Consider the following 18,356-nt stretch of genomic DNA (forward strand, 5'->3'; position numbering starts at 1 on the left):
CTTCAAGCCACCACACACCAGCCGGCTCCTAACACCAATGTTTGCTTTTTTTTAGCACATGTATGGCTCAAACAAAATTTAGCAAGAATAGGATTTATAATTGGATATATACAATCCTTGTACCAGTGATCTTTGTAGGGGGTCCCAGCTCTGTTTTTCTTTTACTCAAATTCTCTGCTTTACTTCATACAAGGGGAAAGTGAAAAAGATTGAAGGAAAAAGAAATAAAAAACATCATCATTGGTAAGGGGTCCATTACCCTTAATACCGAGGGGCCTAAGCATAGCTTAGTCTTCTCCTGAATTTCAGCCAGATACAGTGTGTAAGGAACATACAGCCCTGATTTACTAACCTTTTACCAACAGTGTTTCCTCGGGTTTTGTGTGACTTTATTGGCACACAGTGTCTGCGCCATGGTGCTGACACTGTTCGACATAATGCAACATAATTTCCCGAGCTACCCGACATTTCCTCTGAAAATACAGAAAAAAGGGGCCTGCTTTTAAAAATCCCAACCAATTTATTAAAATATCCGACTTAAACTAGTCGGTTTTAGCCTTTCTAAAACCCACAACATGATACAAGTTAGAAAATCTATTGTAAATGTGTATCCCATTTTTTTAAATCTTTTAATTTTGCAATGTAAATGACTTACCCTGTGTGTGTAAATGTTAATATTTCTTCTCCAGCAGTGTTAGTGGCCTATTCTAGTGAGCAGTTCACATTTTTAATTAATCAGACTGCCCCTCTTATACTGTGCGACAACAAGTCCCAGCAAGTCACTTTTGTGAGACAGCGGAAGATTAGGGAGGTAAACAAGTGGCTCAGAAGCTGGTGTGGGAAGGAGGGGTTTGGGTTTATGGAGAACAGGGCTGACTTCGCTGTCGAATACCAGCTCTACTGTAGGGACGGGCTGCACCTCAATGGTAAGGGTGCAGCTGTGCTTGGGGAGAAGATGGCTAGAATGGTGGAGGAGTGTTTAAACTAGGGACTAGGGGGAGAAGATAGTGTAGATAGAGAGGGGGGAATTATTAATGTACCTGGGGGTGTAGCGGAGGGAGGGGTTAGAATAGTTAATAGGAATAGACTTCATAGGGAAAAAAAACATACACCATTAAAATGCATGTTGACTAATGCCAGAAGTCTGTCCAATAAAACTGACGAACTGGAGTGGTCGATGCCTGAGGAAAATTATGACATAGTGGGTATAACAGAGACTTGGTTTTACAATAGCTGTTACTTGGCGGTCAACATACAGGGTTATAGTCTATTCAGGAAGGATCGGAAAAAACTGAAAGGGGGAGGAGTTTGTCTTTATGTAAAATCCAGTCTGAAGGCCGCACTGCAGGAGGATATATGGGAGGGAATTGATAATGTGGAGTCATTATGGATAGAAATATATGGAGATAAAAAATAAAAAAAAATTCTGATAGGGGTTTGCTATAAGCCACCAAACATAACGAAAGAGCCAGAAGATCAATTACTGAGGCAAATAAACAAGGCAGCAAATCAGAATGAGGTGATAATAATGGGGGACTTTATCCTGATATAAACTGGGAGACTGAGACCTGTGAATCTCATAAAGGAAACAGGTTTCTGACTACAGCTAAAGACAATTATCTGTCCCAAATGGTGCAGAGCCCGACCAGAGGGGGCGCCCTACTAGACTTAATATAAACCAGCAGACCTGACAGAGTAACTAGCGTGCAAGTAGAAGGACACCTAGGAAATAGTGATCATAATATAATACATTATAGCTTGTTCTTCAATAAGGGAATCCTGCGAGGGGCCACAAAAGCAAAGTTTTATCAACTCAGAGAAGCCCTTAACATTATAAAATGGCATAATGTCCTCAGAAACAAGAATACTGACACTAAATGGGAGACTTTTAAAAATATCTTAAATTCTCACTGTAAGATCTATGTACCTTATGGGAATAAAAGGGTCAGGAATAAAAGAAAACCAATATGGATGAATAAAAATGTTAAGGGGCAATAAATGACAAAAATAAAGCATTTAAACTACTAAAACAGGACGACAGTGAAGAAGCATTAAAAAGCTATAGAGAAAAATGTAGAATATGTAAAAAACAGATAAAAGCCGCAAAAATTGAGACAGAAAAATTCATTGCGAAAGAGAGTAAAACTAACCCCAATGCTCTTTAACTATATAAATAGTAAAAAGGTTAAAAATGAAAGTGTTGGCCATTTAAAAAATGATAAAGGAGAAATTATAAACGGACATAAGGAAAAAGCAAATATATTAAACAAATTCTTCTCCACTGTATTCACCGCGGAAAATGAAATGCCAGGTGAAATACAGTGAGATAAGGTAAACACCCCAGTACAGGTCACCAGTCTAACCCAGGAAGAAGTACAGTGCCGTGTACAAAAAATCTAAATAGACAAATCCCCAGGTCCAGATGGCATTCACCCCCTGTGTTCTAAAGGAATTAAGTAATGTAATAGACAGACCCCTATTTATACCCCCTTTTAATATTCAGGGACTCTATAGTGACAGGGACTGTTCCCCAGGACTAGTGCATGGCAAATGTAGTCCCAATATGTAAAAAGGGTTCAAAAGGTGACCCCGGGAGTTATAGGCCTGTTAGTTGTATGTAAATTGTTTGAGAGTTTTTAAAGAGATGCTATTTTGGATTATCTTGATAAAAATAAATGTATGACTCCATATCAGCATGGCTTTATGAGGGATCGGCCCTGTCAAACTAACCTGATCAGCTTTTATGAGGAGGTGAGCTCCAGACTGGAACAGGGGGAATTGCTGGATGTCGTATATCTGGATTTTTCCAAAGCATTTGATACGGTGCCACATAAAAGATTAATGCATAAAATGAGTAGAATGGGGCTGGGTAAGTGAGAAAGTAACTGGCTAATTGATAGGAAACAGAGGGTGATTATTAATGGTAATTATTCTGATTGGGTGACTGTTACTAGTGGGGTACCACAGGGGTCAGTCTTGGGTCCTGTTCTATTTAATATATTCATCAATGACCTTGTAGAGGGGTTGAATAGTAAAGTAGCAATCTTTGCAGATGATACTAAACTCTGTAAAGCAGTAAACACTATAGAGGACAGTGCACTGTTACAAATGGATCTGGATAGGTTGGAGGTTTGGGCTGGGAAGTGGCAAATGAGGTTCAACACTGATAAATGTAAGGTAATGCACATGGGGAGGAATAATCCAGGCTGGGACCAGACCACACATAGAATACTGTGTACAGTACTGGGCACCAGTGTACAAGAAAGATATAGTGGAGCTGCAGAGGGTTCAAAGACGGGCAACCAGGGTAATATGGGGAATGGGAGGACTACAGTACCCAGAAAGATTATCAGAATTGGGGTTATTTAGTTTAGAAAAAAGAAGGCTTAGGGGCGACCTAATAACTATGTATAAATATATCAGGGGACCGTACAGAGATCTCTCCCATGATCTATTTATACCCAGGACTGTATCTATAACAAGGGGGCATCCTCTACGTCTTAAGGAAAGAAGGTTTCTACAACAGCACAGACGGGGGTTCTTTACTGTAAGAGCATTGAGACTGGGGAACTCTCTGCCAGAGGAGTTGGTCATGGGGAACTCTATAAAATAATTCAATAGGTGCCTGGATGCATTTTTGGAGAGTAATAACATCGCTGGTTATGTATTCTAGATTTATAGGGATAGAACGTTGATCCAGGGATTTATTCTGGCTGCCATATTTGGAGTCGGGAAGGAATTTTTATCTCTAATATGAGGGTTTTGCCTCCCTCTGGATCAACTCAGTAGGGACTCATTAGGGAAATAGGTTGAACTTGATGGACTCTGGTCTTTTCTCAACTTTATTAACTATGTTACTATGACATGTGAGAGCTGCTGTCAATGTAGGTTACTGCCAACACATATATCTCGAAATCCTCCTCTGTCCTTTTAACCCCTTAACTGTGTAACGACCAAGGACATGTATCCGCGTCCTTGTGCTGTTAACCGTATATGGTGCAGACTTACGAATCGAGCTCTTGTAGCTGAGGGCCGGCGATAATAGCCGACATGCAGCAATCACCACATGTCAGCTATTAACCTTTTAGATAGCCGCTGTCAAAGCAGACAGCGGCTTCTAAAGGTACATTCAAATACTCCCTGGTGGTCCCGTGAGGTTGATCGCTCCCCAGCAGTGTGAACGTGAGGGGGGGGGGGGGGGGGGCGATCCATTGATAAGGTACCCGGCAGGCTTACCAGTCATTCTGCGCTGATCTCTGCTGTTAAATTGATAAAGCCTTTTTTGTCTCTGAGACATTTCGGTAAGCTTACGGATGTCGTGCTTATTGCTGTGAAAGCTTCCCCGTGTCTAACAGGAAAATTTCCCACTCGGGTTTCGAATTAACGTCATGCACCAAAAAACCTGTGGAACAAAATCCTGCGACACCTTAGTAAATTAGATGGGAAAAAAGAGTAGGGAACATACAAAACCCGATGCAACAGAACATGACACATTAGTAAATCAGGGCCACACTGTCAACCTTACAAATATATATAACATTTTACTCACCTTAAGGCCCATTCACATGTCTGGTGGTCTTGCATAGTTTCCCTCCAGCTCAGTCTTAAAGCTTTAGAGGGAATCTGAAGCTTGAACTGATCCTATTATAATCAATATAGTCATTTCAGTGTCTGGTGCATAAGTTACGATAACGGACACTTCTTGCTGTGTTATTCTATGCGGTAATAGGTGTCATCATGGCAGTGCACAGTTTTTTTTTTTAAATGGAATTACACACACACATACATATATATACAGTCATGGCCGTAAATGTTGGCACTCCTGACATTTTTCAAGAAAATGAAGTATGTATCACAGAAAAGGATTGCAGTAAAACATGTTTTGCTATACACATGTTTATTCCCTATGTGTGTATTGGAACTAAACAAAAAAGCAAATTGGACATAATGTCACACCAAACTCCAAAAATGGGCTGGACAAAATTATTGGAACCCTTAACTTAATATTTGGTTGCACGCCCTTTGGAAAAAATATATAACCATCAAAAAGCTTCTAACACCTCCCAGCCCGAATGTTGGACCACTCTTCCTTTGCAAACTGCTCCAGGTCTCTCTTATTGGAAGGGCGCCTTTTCCCAACAGCAATTTTAAGATCTCTCCACAGGTGTTCAATGGGATTTAGATCTGGACTCATTGCTGGCCACTTCAGAACTTGCACACATTCAAGGCACCCAGTGCCAAAGGCGGCAAGACAATCCCAAAACATAATTGAACCTCCACCATATTTCACAGTACTGTGTTCTTTTCTTTGTAGGCCTCATTCCTTTTTCGGTAAACAGTAGAATGATGTGCTTTACCAAAAAGCTCTATCTTGGTCTCATCTGTCCACAAGACGTTTTCAGAAGGATTTTGGCTTACTCAAGTTCATTTTGGCAAAATGTAGTCTTGCTTTTTTATGTCTCTGTATCAGCAGTGGGGTCCTCCTGGGTCTCCTGCCATAGCGTTTCATTTAATTTAAATGTCGACAGAGAGTTTGCGCTGACATTGATGCTCCCTGAGCCTGCAGGACAGCTTGAATATCTTTGGAACTTGTTTGGGGTTGCTTATCCACCATCCGGACTATCCTGCGTTGACACCTTTCATCAATTTTTCTCTTCCGTCCATGCCCATGGCAATTAACTACAGTGCCATGGGTTGCAAACTTCTTGATAATGTTGCGCACTGTCGACAAAGGCAAATCTAGATCTCTGGAGAAGGACTTGTAACCTTGAGATTGTTGATATTTTTCCACAATTTTGGTTCTCAAGTCCTCAGACAGTTCTCTTCTCCTCTTTCTGTTGTCCATGCTTAGTGTGGCACACACAGACACACAATGAAAAGACTAAGTGAACTTCTCTCCTTTTCATCTGCTTTCAGGTGTGATTTTTACATTGCCCAAACCTGTTACTTGCCCCAGGTGATTTTAAAGGAGCATCACATGCTTGAAACAATCTTATTTGTCCACCATTTTGAAAAGGTGCCAATAATTTTGTCCCACCCATTTTTGGAGTTTGGTGTGACATTATGTCCAATTAGCTTTTTTTCCTTCTTTTTTTTTTGTTTTGTTCCAATACACACAAAGGGACTAAATGTGTTTATAGCCAAATGTTACTGCAATCCTTTCCTGTAAGAAATACTTCATTTTATTGAAAAATTTCAGGGGTGCCAACATTTACGGCCATGACTGTATATATATATATATATATATATATATATATATATACATATGTTATACCATGTTTTATACAAAAATCACATGATTGGTATCTCTACAAGCAGAAATGTCCAAACTATTGAAATAAAACACAAATTTTCTGACTTTTTTAATACTATTAACAAAAAAATAAAATAGTAAAAATCCCAAAGAGGGTATTCACATCCTGATTTCACTATACCTGTCTACTACAGGATCATTTCAAAGGGATGCCAGTGTATACTGCCACATACCAGCAGTGTCCCAATTGTTTTTACTGTTCAAAATGAGGTCAATTAGTAACTGCATTTGGGCCATTTGTATCCCACGAAAATGCGTCCCCATTTTATTTTATGGCTGCATTTTCACAGATTGCGCCCGCATGTTACACAATGTGACTTAGCTTTAGTTGTGGACCGTTTTGAGTAAAAGAAACTGATCCTGATGCAACTGATATAGTGAACGTGCCCTTACAGTTTCCTTTTTTTGATCTTCAATTACATACTTCAATAAATAAAATAAAAAAAAAATCTGAATAAATGATCGTTATCTCATAAATCGCTTAAGCTAGGTTCTACTGCAAAAATTGTTCACTGCCAAAATTACCTTATGTTTTATTAGTATCCAAAAGACATTGGATTGGGATTCATAAAATATTATTTTAAAAATTAGTTACAATTAGTAAAGTAATGACATGTTAAAGTCTGGAAACTCCCTGTAATTACAATCTCTTTGCCCCCAGCAGTTACGTTAAACGGAATTTTTTAGGGTCATGAACCTACTTTGTATAGAGCACAGATACTATAGTTCTGTTCATAATAATGATCCCCCAAGATTATCCATAAATAATGGAAATCTGCACTGTGCATCAGGTTGTCCTTATACAGTGGGCTTCACAAATGAGTGCTGAGGCGAGACACATGTACATATACAGTGAATAATGAAGTGTTAATGTAGAACTGCTATGACTATCTAATAATGCACCACTCTCATAATAAACCTTGGATGTTTGAATGCCAAGGTCTTCTGTAAAATGCGGACTATCCTTAGCCACATGGGAATGACGATGAATGCATTACGATCTTGAGTATGTTGAAGCGGTTTCTTATTTTTTTCTGAAAAGGATCACATTTTCTAGTATCAGGTAGGATGTACTTATGTCTTCATGTTTCATATATAATGACCACTCAAATACGCAGTGATAAATAACCCTCTATGTTAAGAGGGTAAAATGAAAGAAATGAGCTGGTTTATATAGTATATAAGTGAATGCAGGAACCATAAAAAAATGAGGGGTGGTCTTTTTCTTAGAGATAGATCATTGAAATACTTGAAAGGAGCACATCTATATACATACAAGCAAGCTTCATCTTTTGTAATGTATAACTTACTGGAACCAGTAAATACAAGGAACCAGGTAGTAAGTGGTTTGAGACCTTCTGTCATATCTGGCTTGTTGAATTGTTTTTAATGATGCCTGTGACAGAAGTTCCTTTTGCCCGGACACTGAAAGTGAAGTTTTTAGCGCTTAAAGGGGTACTCCACTGGTAAACATTTTTTTTAAATCAACTGGTTCCAGAAAGTTAAACAGATTTGTAAATTACTTCTATTAAAAAATCTTAATCCTTCCAGTACTTATCAGCTGCTGTTATGATCCACAGGAAGGTCTTTTCTTTTTGAATTTCCTTTCTGCCTGACCAAAGTCCTCTCTGTTGACACCAGAGCAGGATAGGTTTTATATGGGGATTTGCTCCTACTCTGGAGAGTTCCTAAAATGAACAGAGGTGTCAGTAGAAAGCACTGTTGTCAGGCAGAAATGAAATTCAAAAAGAAAAAAACTTCCTGTGGATCATAACAGCAGCTGATAAGTACTGGAAGGATTAAGATTTTGTAATAGAAATAATTTACAAATCTGTTTAACTTTCTGGCACAAGTTAGTTAAAAAAATGTTTTCCAGTGGAGTACCCCTTTAATGACCACAGACATAAATGTACATCCTGGTTTGGCGGTACTTCGCGCACCAGGACGTACATTTACGTCCTGTGTATGCACGCGTCATACACGGCAGGTTCCGGTTGCTATCAGCAGCCGGGGACCCGTCAGTAATGGCCAGCATCCGTAATCGCGCGGGTGTCCGCCATTAACCCCTCAGATGCCGTGATCAGTACAGATCACGGCATCTGCAGCAATGCGCAAGTTAAAATGGATGATCGGATCGCCCGCAGCGCTGCCGCCGCAATCCGATCATCTGTAATGGCGGACGGAGGTCCCCTCACCTGCCTCCATCCGTATCCCGGCATCTCCTGCAGACCAGAACAGAAGATAGCCGATAATACTGATCAGTGCTGTGTCCTATGCATATCACTGAACAGTATTAGCAATCAAATGATTGCTATAAATAGTCCCCTATGGGGACATAAAAAGTGTTAAAAAAAAGTTGAAAAATGTAAAAATACAAATGAAAAAAAGTGAAAAATCCCCTCCCCCAATAAAAATGAAAATTGACAGTTTTTCCCATTTTACCCCCAAAAAGCGTAAAAAAAAATCTTATAGACATATTTGGTATCGCCGCGTGCGTAAATGTCTGAATTATCAAAATAAAATGATAATGATCCTGTACGGTGAATGGCGTAAAAATAAAAAAAAGTGCTTTTTTGGTCCCATTTTATAAAAAAAAAAAAAATTTATAAAAAATTATCTAAAAGTTTTATATAGGCAAATGTGGTATCGATAAAAAGTAAAAATAACAGTTCAAAAAATGAGCCCTCATACCACCCTATATACAGAAAATTGAAAAAGTTATAGGTGGTCAAAATAAGGCGATTATAGATTACTGATTTTGTACAAAAAGTTTTAGATTTTTTTTAAGCAGTACAAAAATATAAAAGTATCAAGTCATGGGTAACATTTTAATCATATTGACCCACAGAATAAAGAACACTGTAAAGTGTACAGTGCGAAAACGAAACCCTCCAAAATGTGCAAAATTGACGACCGCCACGCCCCCTCCCATAGACTTGTATTGAGGGGGGCGGGCCGTGACGATGCTCCGGCCCCTGTATTGCGCGTCATTACGTGCAGAGCGAACTCGCGTCATTACTGTGCAGTCCCGGGGGTCCCCAGCAGCGGGACCGTGGCAATCTGACAAGGATAAGGGATAAGATGTCTGGGGGCAGAGTACCCCTTTAAGGTTAAAATGGTCTTGGTCCTTAAGGGGTTAAGGTCTACAGTATTTTTTCCATTGATGTTTTATGGTGCCCAGATGATCAGATACAATAAAATGTGCATTGTCTAAAGTCTACAGCCCCCCCCCCTTCCCTCCAAGCTTTTCAATTGCATAATACAGCTGTCAGTCACACTTTGATAGTAGTATTTTGTGTTAGGATAAGCCAAGTCAAGGATACAGTGCAGTTTAATTTTGACTCTCAGTTAAAGAGCTTAGCGATAAATCTTGTAGATTGTTTGGGTTTAACCATTATCTAGCTTTGAAAGCAATCACTTCTCTACAAGGTCATCACAGAGAGAGCATTACTGTTCAGGCACAGACTGGACCTGCTCAATGCTAAAGCCAATGACGTGATGACTTTTTAGGGTGCCATCACAGCTGATGAATCAGTTGAGTATGGTCCAGGCCCAGTTATTTTCACCGGGTCTGTCCAGTGATCCTGCGCCCCAATTGAGGCACCAAATAAATATGAACTGTCCCATTCAAGTGAATAAGATCAGTTCGATTATCAGTTTTCCTTTTGTGCTTTTCTACAGTGTTGGAAGGAAACTGAGCCAGATCGCTAGACATATGTGATGGCACCCTCAGCTAAACCTATTTTTTCAGTTTATTTCAGCTACTGTTCACCATTTCACATAATGTTACATTTGGCTATGCAAAAAAAATGTGCAAATATGATGCAAACCTAGTATATGTTACAGTATTTGTAGGAAAGACAGAGATTGCAGAGGGCCACAGTGCAAAGATGATGCTTGGATCAATCCCCAATGCAACAAAGTTACCTCAACATTACTTGTCCTCATGTCCACTCCTAGCGCAGCTTCCCACTGGGTGTTAAGATATCTGGACTAGGCAGAAGTCTGTGCATCATCAAATGTCAGTCAATCACAGAGGTGTTTATATAGCAGGGATCCTCTGATTGGCTGACATTAGGCAGGATGAGGCCCAAGAACCATCACCCAGTTAAAAGGACATATCCCTCATATGTAATTGTTGTTGAGTGTGGTCAGTGAAACTGGGTAATCTTATTAGTGGCAATAGCAAATAGCTATCATATAGCACATATTGGCCCTGGCTTATTGTTATGTGCCACTTTTATTTGCAACCCTTTATACCAACTCGTTTAGCAGTAATAATTCATGCAACCAATGCCCTTCATGAAGAACACCTGTTATGGTGACAGATTCCCATTTATTGCTATACATATATATATATATATATATATATATATATATATATTACAGTATATTACTGTCCATTAATATATAAAACATCTTGCTTTTCAGTTCAGACATCCTTAATTTTCTGTGTGTTTTAGGGGAAGTAGTCCAGACAGTCCCCATTGTTTCCATTCTCTAGCAGTCTGCACTACTCTCTTTGACTCTGGTGAATGATGTTGAACCTTTAACATGACTTTCACTACAGAGTGGTATAAGTCACATGGACATTCTTACTTAAATGATTTACCAGGAGCTACAATATTCTGTAAGCGCCTGTTTTTCATCACCAAGCCTCTCCCCCTGAAATTTACTGTATAGACATATAAGGTACAAAACTACCGCAATTTTACAAAGGACCAGAACGACTGGAATGTATGTCACAGGTCATGTTTACGTCTCTGGAGGGTGTGCAGCTCTATAGTTTTAACTTGACTTCTGGAAACAATGTATTTGAATAAAATGCATTGTTGAATAGACTTCCTTACATTGATACACATTGTTTTATACTAATAGCCGCATTCAGTGAGATATTTTAGCTGTATTGTCAGTGAACTGCTAAAATCGTCTGGCGTCCCAGCACTAACTCCGCAGGATGCCACATTCCTTAACTTGTAACGTGAACCCTGGGCCTCACTCCCCCCTCTATAGGGCCAAGATGTGAGAGCTTTAGCAAGTTTAGGGTATACACGATTGCTGCTAAATATATACAAATAAGAATTCCCAAAAGCAGGATAGATTTCTGTGGTATTTCTGTTCCACAGCGTTTTCTAGCTGCCGTCTGATCCAGTACCCAAACGCATAGCATGCACTTTTATAGTAATGGTGCGAGAGAACAATTGTCTGCTTATTTTAGTCATTGTACAAGGAACTGTCGGTGATGGATGCAATGTCCAAATGTGGTTTGTTTCAAATATGAAGTAATTCACTTAAGCTTTTAATACTTAGTAAGTCCAGTACACAGCCATCCTCAGTCCGAGCATACATTACCTCATTTATATGGCTACTGTTAATTTAAAAGTTAATCTTTAGTTCTTTTCCTATTCATGTGTTGTTATAAGCTAAAGTAAACTACAGCCTTTTGAGGCAAAAACACAAGTTAAAGGGAATGTGTCATCAGAAATTGACCTGTTGTATAACCCCTTCAGGGCATTTAACATAAATCTATGTCTTGGTCCCTGGTACTTAACACACCGGAACGTACATTTATGTCCTGTACATGAATTGAGCGCAGGAGCTGTGATTGCTTTATGCACAGCAGGTCATCAGCAATCATGTTATGCCCACCAGTGACACTTTAGATGCCATGATCAGTACTGATCACAGCAACTATTACATTATAGACACTATGAGATACTCATAGCACCACACGCAGCATGATCTCAGGGGGTCCAATGAGTCAGCATGGCGGCAAAGCTTTCCTCGCCTGCCTCCTGCCCCTCTGCTACGATCCATGTGTATGGTCTGCCTTCTGGGAGACTATACAAGTAGCTTGCAGGTAGTACTGATCAGTGTTATTACAATCTACTGCACTGAACTGTAATAGCAATCAAATTGCTATTAATAGTCCCCCATGGTGACTAGAGAAAAAAAACAGCTTGTAAAAAAAAAAAAAAAAAAAAAATTATGTGAATAAGCCCCTTCCCCATAAAAATGAAAATCACTCCCTTTTCCAATTTTCCAATAAAAAATATGTAAAAATAAATAAATAAAAGAATTAAATAAACATATTTGGTATCGTTGCATGCATAAATACCTTAACTATTAAAATATAATATTCATGATCCCATAGGGTGCTGCTTTTTGGTCACATCACATCCCAGAATCAAATAAAAAGTAATCAAAAAGTCACATACACTCAAAAAGTGGTACCGATACAACCTGCAGATCACAGCACAAAAGTCAGCCTCATATTAAAAAAAAGTTATAGGGATCAGAATAGGGCAATATAATATTACCTTCCCTCCCTTATTGTAGTACAGGAAACCTTGGCAAATAATGGTGCAATTGGAGACGAGGACCCCACTACAAGTTCTCCTTCATGTTGGCAACAGTGACAACAGTGGTTCTGGCTTGGTTATTGTAACCTTTATTTTATACAGTCCATTTAGGTTATTAAGTGTTCATATGTCAAAGGAACAACTTATGTCAGTTTTACCAGCAAAACCAGTAACAAACAGTTGGCACTCAGCCCCGATTTGTCAGCCAATATCCTATAAATGTTTCCATCTACCTCCTATCAGAATTACTTTGCTGAATAGCACCATTTTTGCTACCTTGCCAAGTTGTGCACATTTGTACCCGAAAAACTGCCACAGTAGTTTTGCACTCCAGAAATTACCAGTAGTGTAGAACCTATTTCCTACTTCCTACACCTGTTGTTAATATTACTAACATTACAAATGCAGGAGTAGATCATTTGAATGTCAACCACTAATTTGAATGTCTACATCCAAATGGACTGACCTGAAACATAATAAAATGAGTGTAGTGTTGTCTTGTATAGTCGTCTTAAATACATTACTATAGTAATCCCTTCCTTTCCCATGTAATTAAACTAATTTGGCTTCTTTAGCTAGTTTATAAATGTGGCTTACACAGAATCTATTTTCTCATTTGTTTACACACATTACATAAACAAATAAATTATTTAGCTAAATAAATAAATAAATAAATAAATAAATAGTAAAGAAAGATATATCAATTTGTTTTGTTAAATTAGATGGCTATACTGTAATTATTCTTCACTGTTTTAATATAATGATTAGAGTTTTGAAAACTGGAAGTCCTGGATCTTATAGACATGATCTTCGCAGGAAGCAGGGAGGAGTTTTCCTCTGCTGGTAAAGAAGCGTCAATGTTGACTAGTAACAGCTTCTACAACAGCCTCTACTAGACAACAATGCCTATTAACAGTGAATTTATTGGTCACATATACATTTATTGGTTGTGCCACCGATAATGATTTTTTTAAGGCTGCACAATTCAAACAAAGGATTAGAGAGGTGAAAGTGCATCTTTAATTTTAATCCCACAAGATATGTTGAAGGGACATTCAAGATCCTTTCACAACTCTTTGAGTTATCTTATGTGAATGCCCAATTGTAGCCCAGTGCTCTGTAACCATTTACTTGATAGACCAGCGGTCCCCACGCCTTGTGTTACATAAGAGTAAAAACGCATGAAGCAGTTGTGTGCAGTTGGCCATGCGAAGTAAGTACTTCTGAAAACCTGTGTTCTTTAAATTCTTGACACTTTTAGCTGTTTAATTGTAATATCTAAAATTGGTGAGTATAAAAAAAAGAAATGTAGGTCAGTAGCATTTCAGAAGACTTTGCGGCATATGGTCAACCACAACACGGCCACAACACACCTGCATCGAGTGTTTTACCCTTAGGTGATTGTAGGTAACGCCATTGTACACTGATCAGACATAAGATTTAAACTACCTGTCTTGGATTGTATAGATCTATGTCACGCTGCCATCAGATATTGTCATCAAGATATTAAGAGCAGACCCTATAGTCCTCTGAATTGCAGTGTGAAACCGCGATGGATTTGAGAACATATTCCATAGATGATTGAGGAAATTGAGATATGAGGAATTTAAGGCCAAATCAACAACTTCCCTAAACTAACCCTGAATATTTTCTGCAGTGGGATAAGACACTTTTCCTTGCTGGAAAAGGCCAATGCTATTATTGAATACTGTTGTCTTGAAGGTCTGTACTTGGTAAACATCAGTTTTTAAGTACTGTAGGTGGTAAAAGTAATATCTGCTTGAATACCAGGACTCAAGGTTTCCTAGTAGAACAGAAAATCACACTGGTTTCCCTCTTAGTAAAGTGCAAAGTAGTGCCATCTCTTCTCAGCTAAGAGATGCATATTCACCTAGATGTCCACATGATGTAACTGAAAACATGATTCATAAGATTTGGTCACCTTCTTTTATTGCTTCTGGTTCAGGTCTGATGCTTACTTGCCCCCTTTAGGTTCTTTTTTAGTTTGACAGGGGTAAGCAGGGGCACTATGGGGTATTTGTTTCCCATATGTCAATAAACCCAGTCCACCAGTTTTAAAGTAGGAAATAACCTAATTATAATGAGAACACCCACAGGACCTGGTGTTTTGAAGATGTTCTGACCCATTCATCTAACCATTACAATTTGGCCCTTGTTAGGGTCAGGCCTGGTTCACATATGCACCGGAGGCTCCATTTAGGGCCTCTGTCACAGATTTTATACAGGGCCAGCCACTAATGGAGACATCCGTGGAGCCTGAAATACCCCATTAACTTTAATGGAGTCTGCCGGGTTTTCCTCTAGTGTCTGCCCTTTTTCTGGAAAATAACTGAACACAAAAATACAGAATGCAGCATTTTGGGGTCTGTTATTTAAATGTATTCTGCCACATAGGCCCCAAACAGAGCATCTGATACAGTTTTGAACATACCCTGATACAGATCCTTGCTCTTGCCCATTTTTCTGCTTCTGACATATCATCTTCAATACCTGACATTTTACTTGTCACCTGATATATCCCACCCTCTATGTTATTCTCTTCATCTGTTAATAGTTTTAATAATATGGTTGATCTTTGTGTGTTAAGTTAAAAGTGATCCAAGATTTGTTCTGTTCCCTCGTGAAAGGTAGTATGCATGTTCTACCTTGTTTAATATCAGCTGTATGCCAAACCCTTATTCATTTTATTGGGCAACTGTTGAAATAAACAGCAGAATATGCAAAAAATGACTGGCACATGAGAAGAACACTTTATTATAAATGTATGTTTCCTAGCTGCTTAGACAGCAAAGAAATTCCCAGACATTAGCAATAAATCTTTGCACTTCATTATACAAATTCTGGATTTACATAATGGTGCGGTTTGAAATTTTGGAAACACTGAAAAATATTCATCTTTTTAATGTTTTTTTCTTCTTTTCTTTTAGGTATTCACATACAAACAAAGCACACTTACTCGACAGAAGGTTACTACTATGCATCCAACTAGCACAAATAGTGTAGAAGATATGGCAGCCCTCTGTGATCTCCATGAAGGATCGATTATGTACAATCTCTATCGGCGGTACCAGGAGGACAAAATATATGTAAGTGCTTTTTTTACCCTTCTTGGGCATTTAATAGCTGTATTTACTAAAGATCATTATCAGTGTGTTCTCTAAGTATCATCCGTATGTGGAAGTTTAGACTTTTCTTCAGTCTGATTGTAAAATGATACAATAAATAAGATAAAAAAATATATGGAGACACCTAACAGAATACCCTAATTGCAATCCAATCAAAAGGCAAGTAGTGCAGTGAGAGTCCCATAAAAACAATATATATATAATAAGCTGTAACTTGCGGCGGTGCACGGAAATAAAGTCCAAGAAAGACAAAAATGCACAATAACAAAGAAAAGAGGATCCTGCAACTCACCGCATCTGCACGAAACTACCGGTTGTAGCTCTGAGCCTCCCGTTCATCCCCGGACCTCCATGACGGTCTCTATGTGCTGAATAACAAGTTATGCGGTGAGTGGCAGGATCCTTTTTTCTTTGTTATTTTGCTGATTGTAAAATGAACTGCATCCAATATGTGCATTTCAGAAAAAGATGAACTAAAGACTGAATATTAGAATAAAGATTACAGTGAATAGTGACCACATAAATTGAAAGTTTTACCTTTTTGTTAAAAAAATATGACACATAAGGGTTTTAAAAGACATAGCATATTTATTGTAATTGTAAAATATATGTTTTCCATTCTCTGCTATAATAGTTATAGAAACTTAGGGTTTTATACATTTTTGTTTCCATAATAGTATGTCTAAAATCTTGTCAACTATGCTATTGTGTAAAAATAAAAAACATATACCGTATGTTACAATCTTTTTTTTTTTTTTTCATAATGTAAGGCAATAGGAAATGGAATCTTCTGCATGGCATACAGCAGCATCAGTTTTTAGCATCCGTTAGCACATCCGTTTTTACTTTTACAAGTGCATAACATGAAGGGGTGTGGAAATGTAAAAAAAACAAAATAGTCTGTAAATAAGGTCTTTATTAGTTTCTGCACTTTCGTTTTTTCCTCCTCGTCCTATAATAGTCATAACTCATATTTTTCCATCTACAGATCCATATGAGGCTTGTTTTTTGCGGGACGGTGTATGCTTTGTAATGACCCCTTTCATTTTTCCATAACTTATGCTCTGAAACAAAAAATATTTGTTTGTGAGGTGAAATTTAAAAAAAATGCTAATTTGGGGTTTTTCTTTTTTTCGCCATTCACCTTGTGGTCAAACTTACATATTATTTCGATTCTTTAGGTGGGCCTGATTACACCAATATCAAATTTGTTTTGTTTCCTTCATGTTTTAATAATGAATTCATTTTTTTTTTTTTTACTTTTTAATAAAAAAAAAATTCCTGACCCCTATAACATTTTAATTTTCCCGTATACTGGGCTGTATGAGGGCTCATTTTTGGGGCCATAATATACTGTTTGTATCGGTACCATTTTGGTATTGATTGGACTTTTTGAACACTTTTTACTTCATTTAACATACGGGATATAAAATGTTATTAATAGTTTGGACAATTACGCACGCGCCAATACCAAATATGTTCATTTTTATTATGTTTACATATTTTTATATGGAAAAGGGGGGGGGGGGTGATATGAACTTTTAATATGGAAGGGGTTAGTTTTAAACTTTTATTAAAATGTTTTTTTTTTTTAAATAAACTTTTTAGGATGAATCATTTAGATTCCTCAAACAGATCAATGCATTTCTGTTGAACTCCATTGATCTGTGTTCATTTGGTTGAGCCTGCTCAAGTCCGGCTCAATCAAATGCAGATCTATGGGGGCAGCCATGAATGCAGAGGTAAGCACTCTGGCTACCTCCACAGGGGATCTCCCCTCCGCGATCACGCTGCGGGAGGGGGGGGGGGAGGGGGTCACGATCCACCCCACTAGACCACCAGGGATGGTTAAAAGATCCCTTTAGACACTGCTGTCAACTTTGAAAGCGGTGATCTAAAGGGATAATATCGACGGCCCCCGGCATCTGAAATCAGCCAATCCATACACCGTGAGCGCCGGTGTGAGGTGCAGACTTGCGTACCATGCAAGTCTGCATCCTGTCCTGCATTTCACACCGGCATCATAAAAAAAAAAGAAGGGGGAAGTTGATCCGGCCCTGCTTGCCCAATACAGGGCTAAATCTATGAAAAATTCACCTGCCGGGCGCCCGGAACTACATGTCCTGGGCGTCGGGTGATAGGATTTCCACATCTCTGACATGTATACGTTAAATCGAAACAAAAACACTGTGTGAACCCACCCTGTGTTTAGGCAATTAAACAATCTATTCAGTGGAACATAAAAAGGCTTTTTTTGTTTCAGAACCAATCAGATGGCTTTTTTCATTTTTCACAGGCCTCTTTAAAAATGAAAGAAGCAATCAATCTGATTGGTTGCTATGGGCAACTCAACTGTCCTCTGTACAGGTTTTGATAAATCTCCCCCATTATGCTTACTTCCAGGACCTGTTCTGGTCATGCCATGATCACTCAGATGTATGGCTTATTACAGCAACAGGATGAGCATCAGATCTGTCCTGCAACAAGCCATGAAACCGTGGGTTGGTCACATGACCAGTACAATTGTTGTGACCT

General features: G+C 38.6%; 1 protein-coding gene across 1 annotated transcript in view; it reads left to right on the forward strand.

The window, feature by feature from the left end:
• Positions 1–18,356, forward strand: part of MYO10 (myosin X) — a 239,331-nt gene that overhangs the window by 73,730 nt on the left and 147,245 nt on the right. The window contains exon 3 of the mRNA XM_056520936.1: positions 15,624–15,782. Coding sequence (XP_056376911.1) covers positions 15,624–15,782 — 159 coding nt within the window. The remainder of the gene's footprint in view (positions 1–15,623; positions 15,783–18,356) is intronic.

The sequence above is a fragment of the Hyla sarda genome, chromosome 5, assembly GCF_029499605.1.
Source record: "Hyla sarda isolate aHylSar1 chromosome 5, aHylSar1.hap1, whole genome shotgun sequence".
NCBI lineage: Eukaryota > Metazoa > Chordata > Amphibia > Anura > Hylidae > Hyla > Hyla sarda.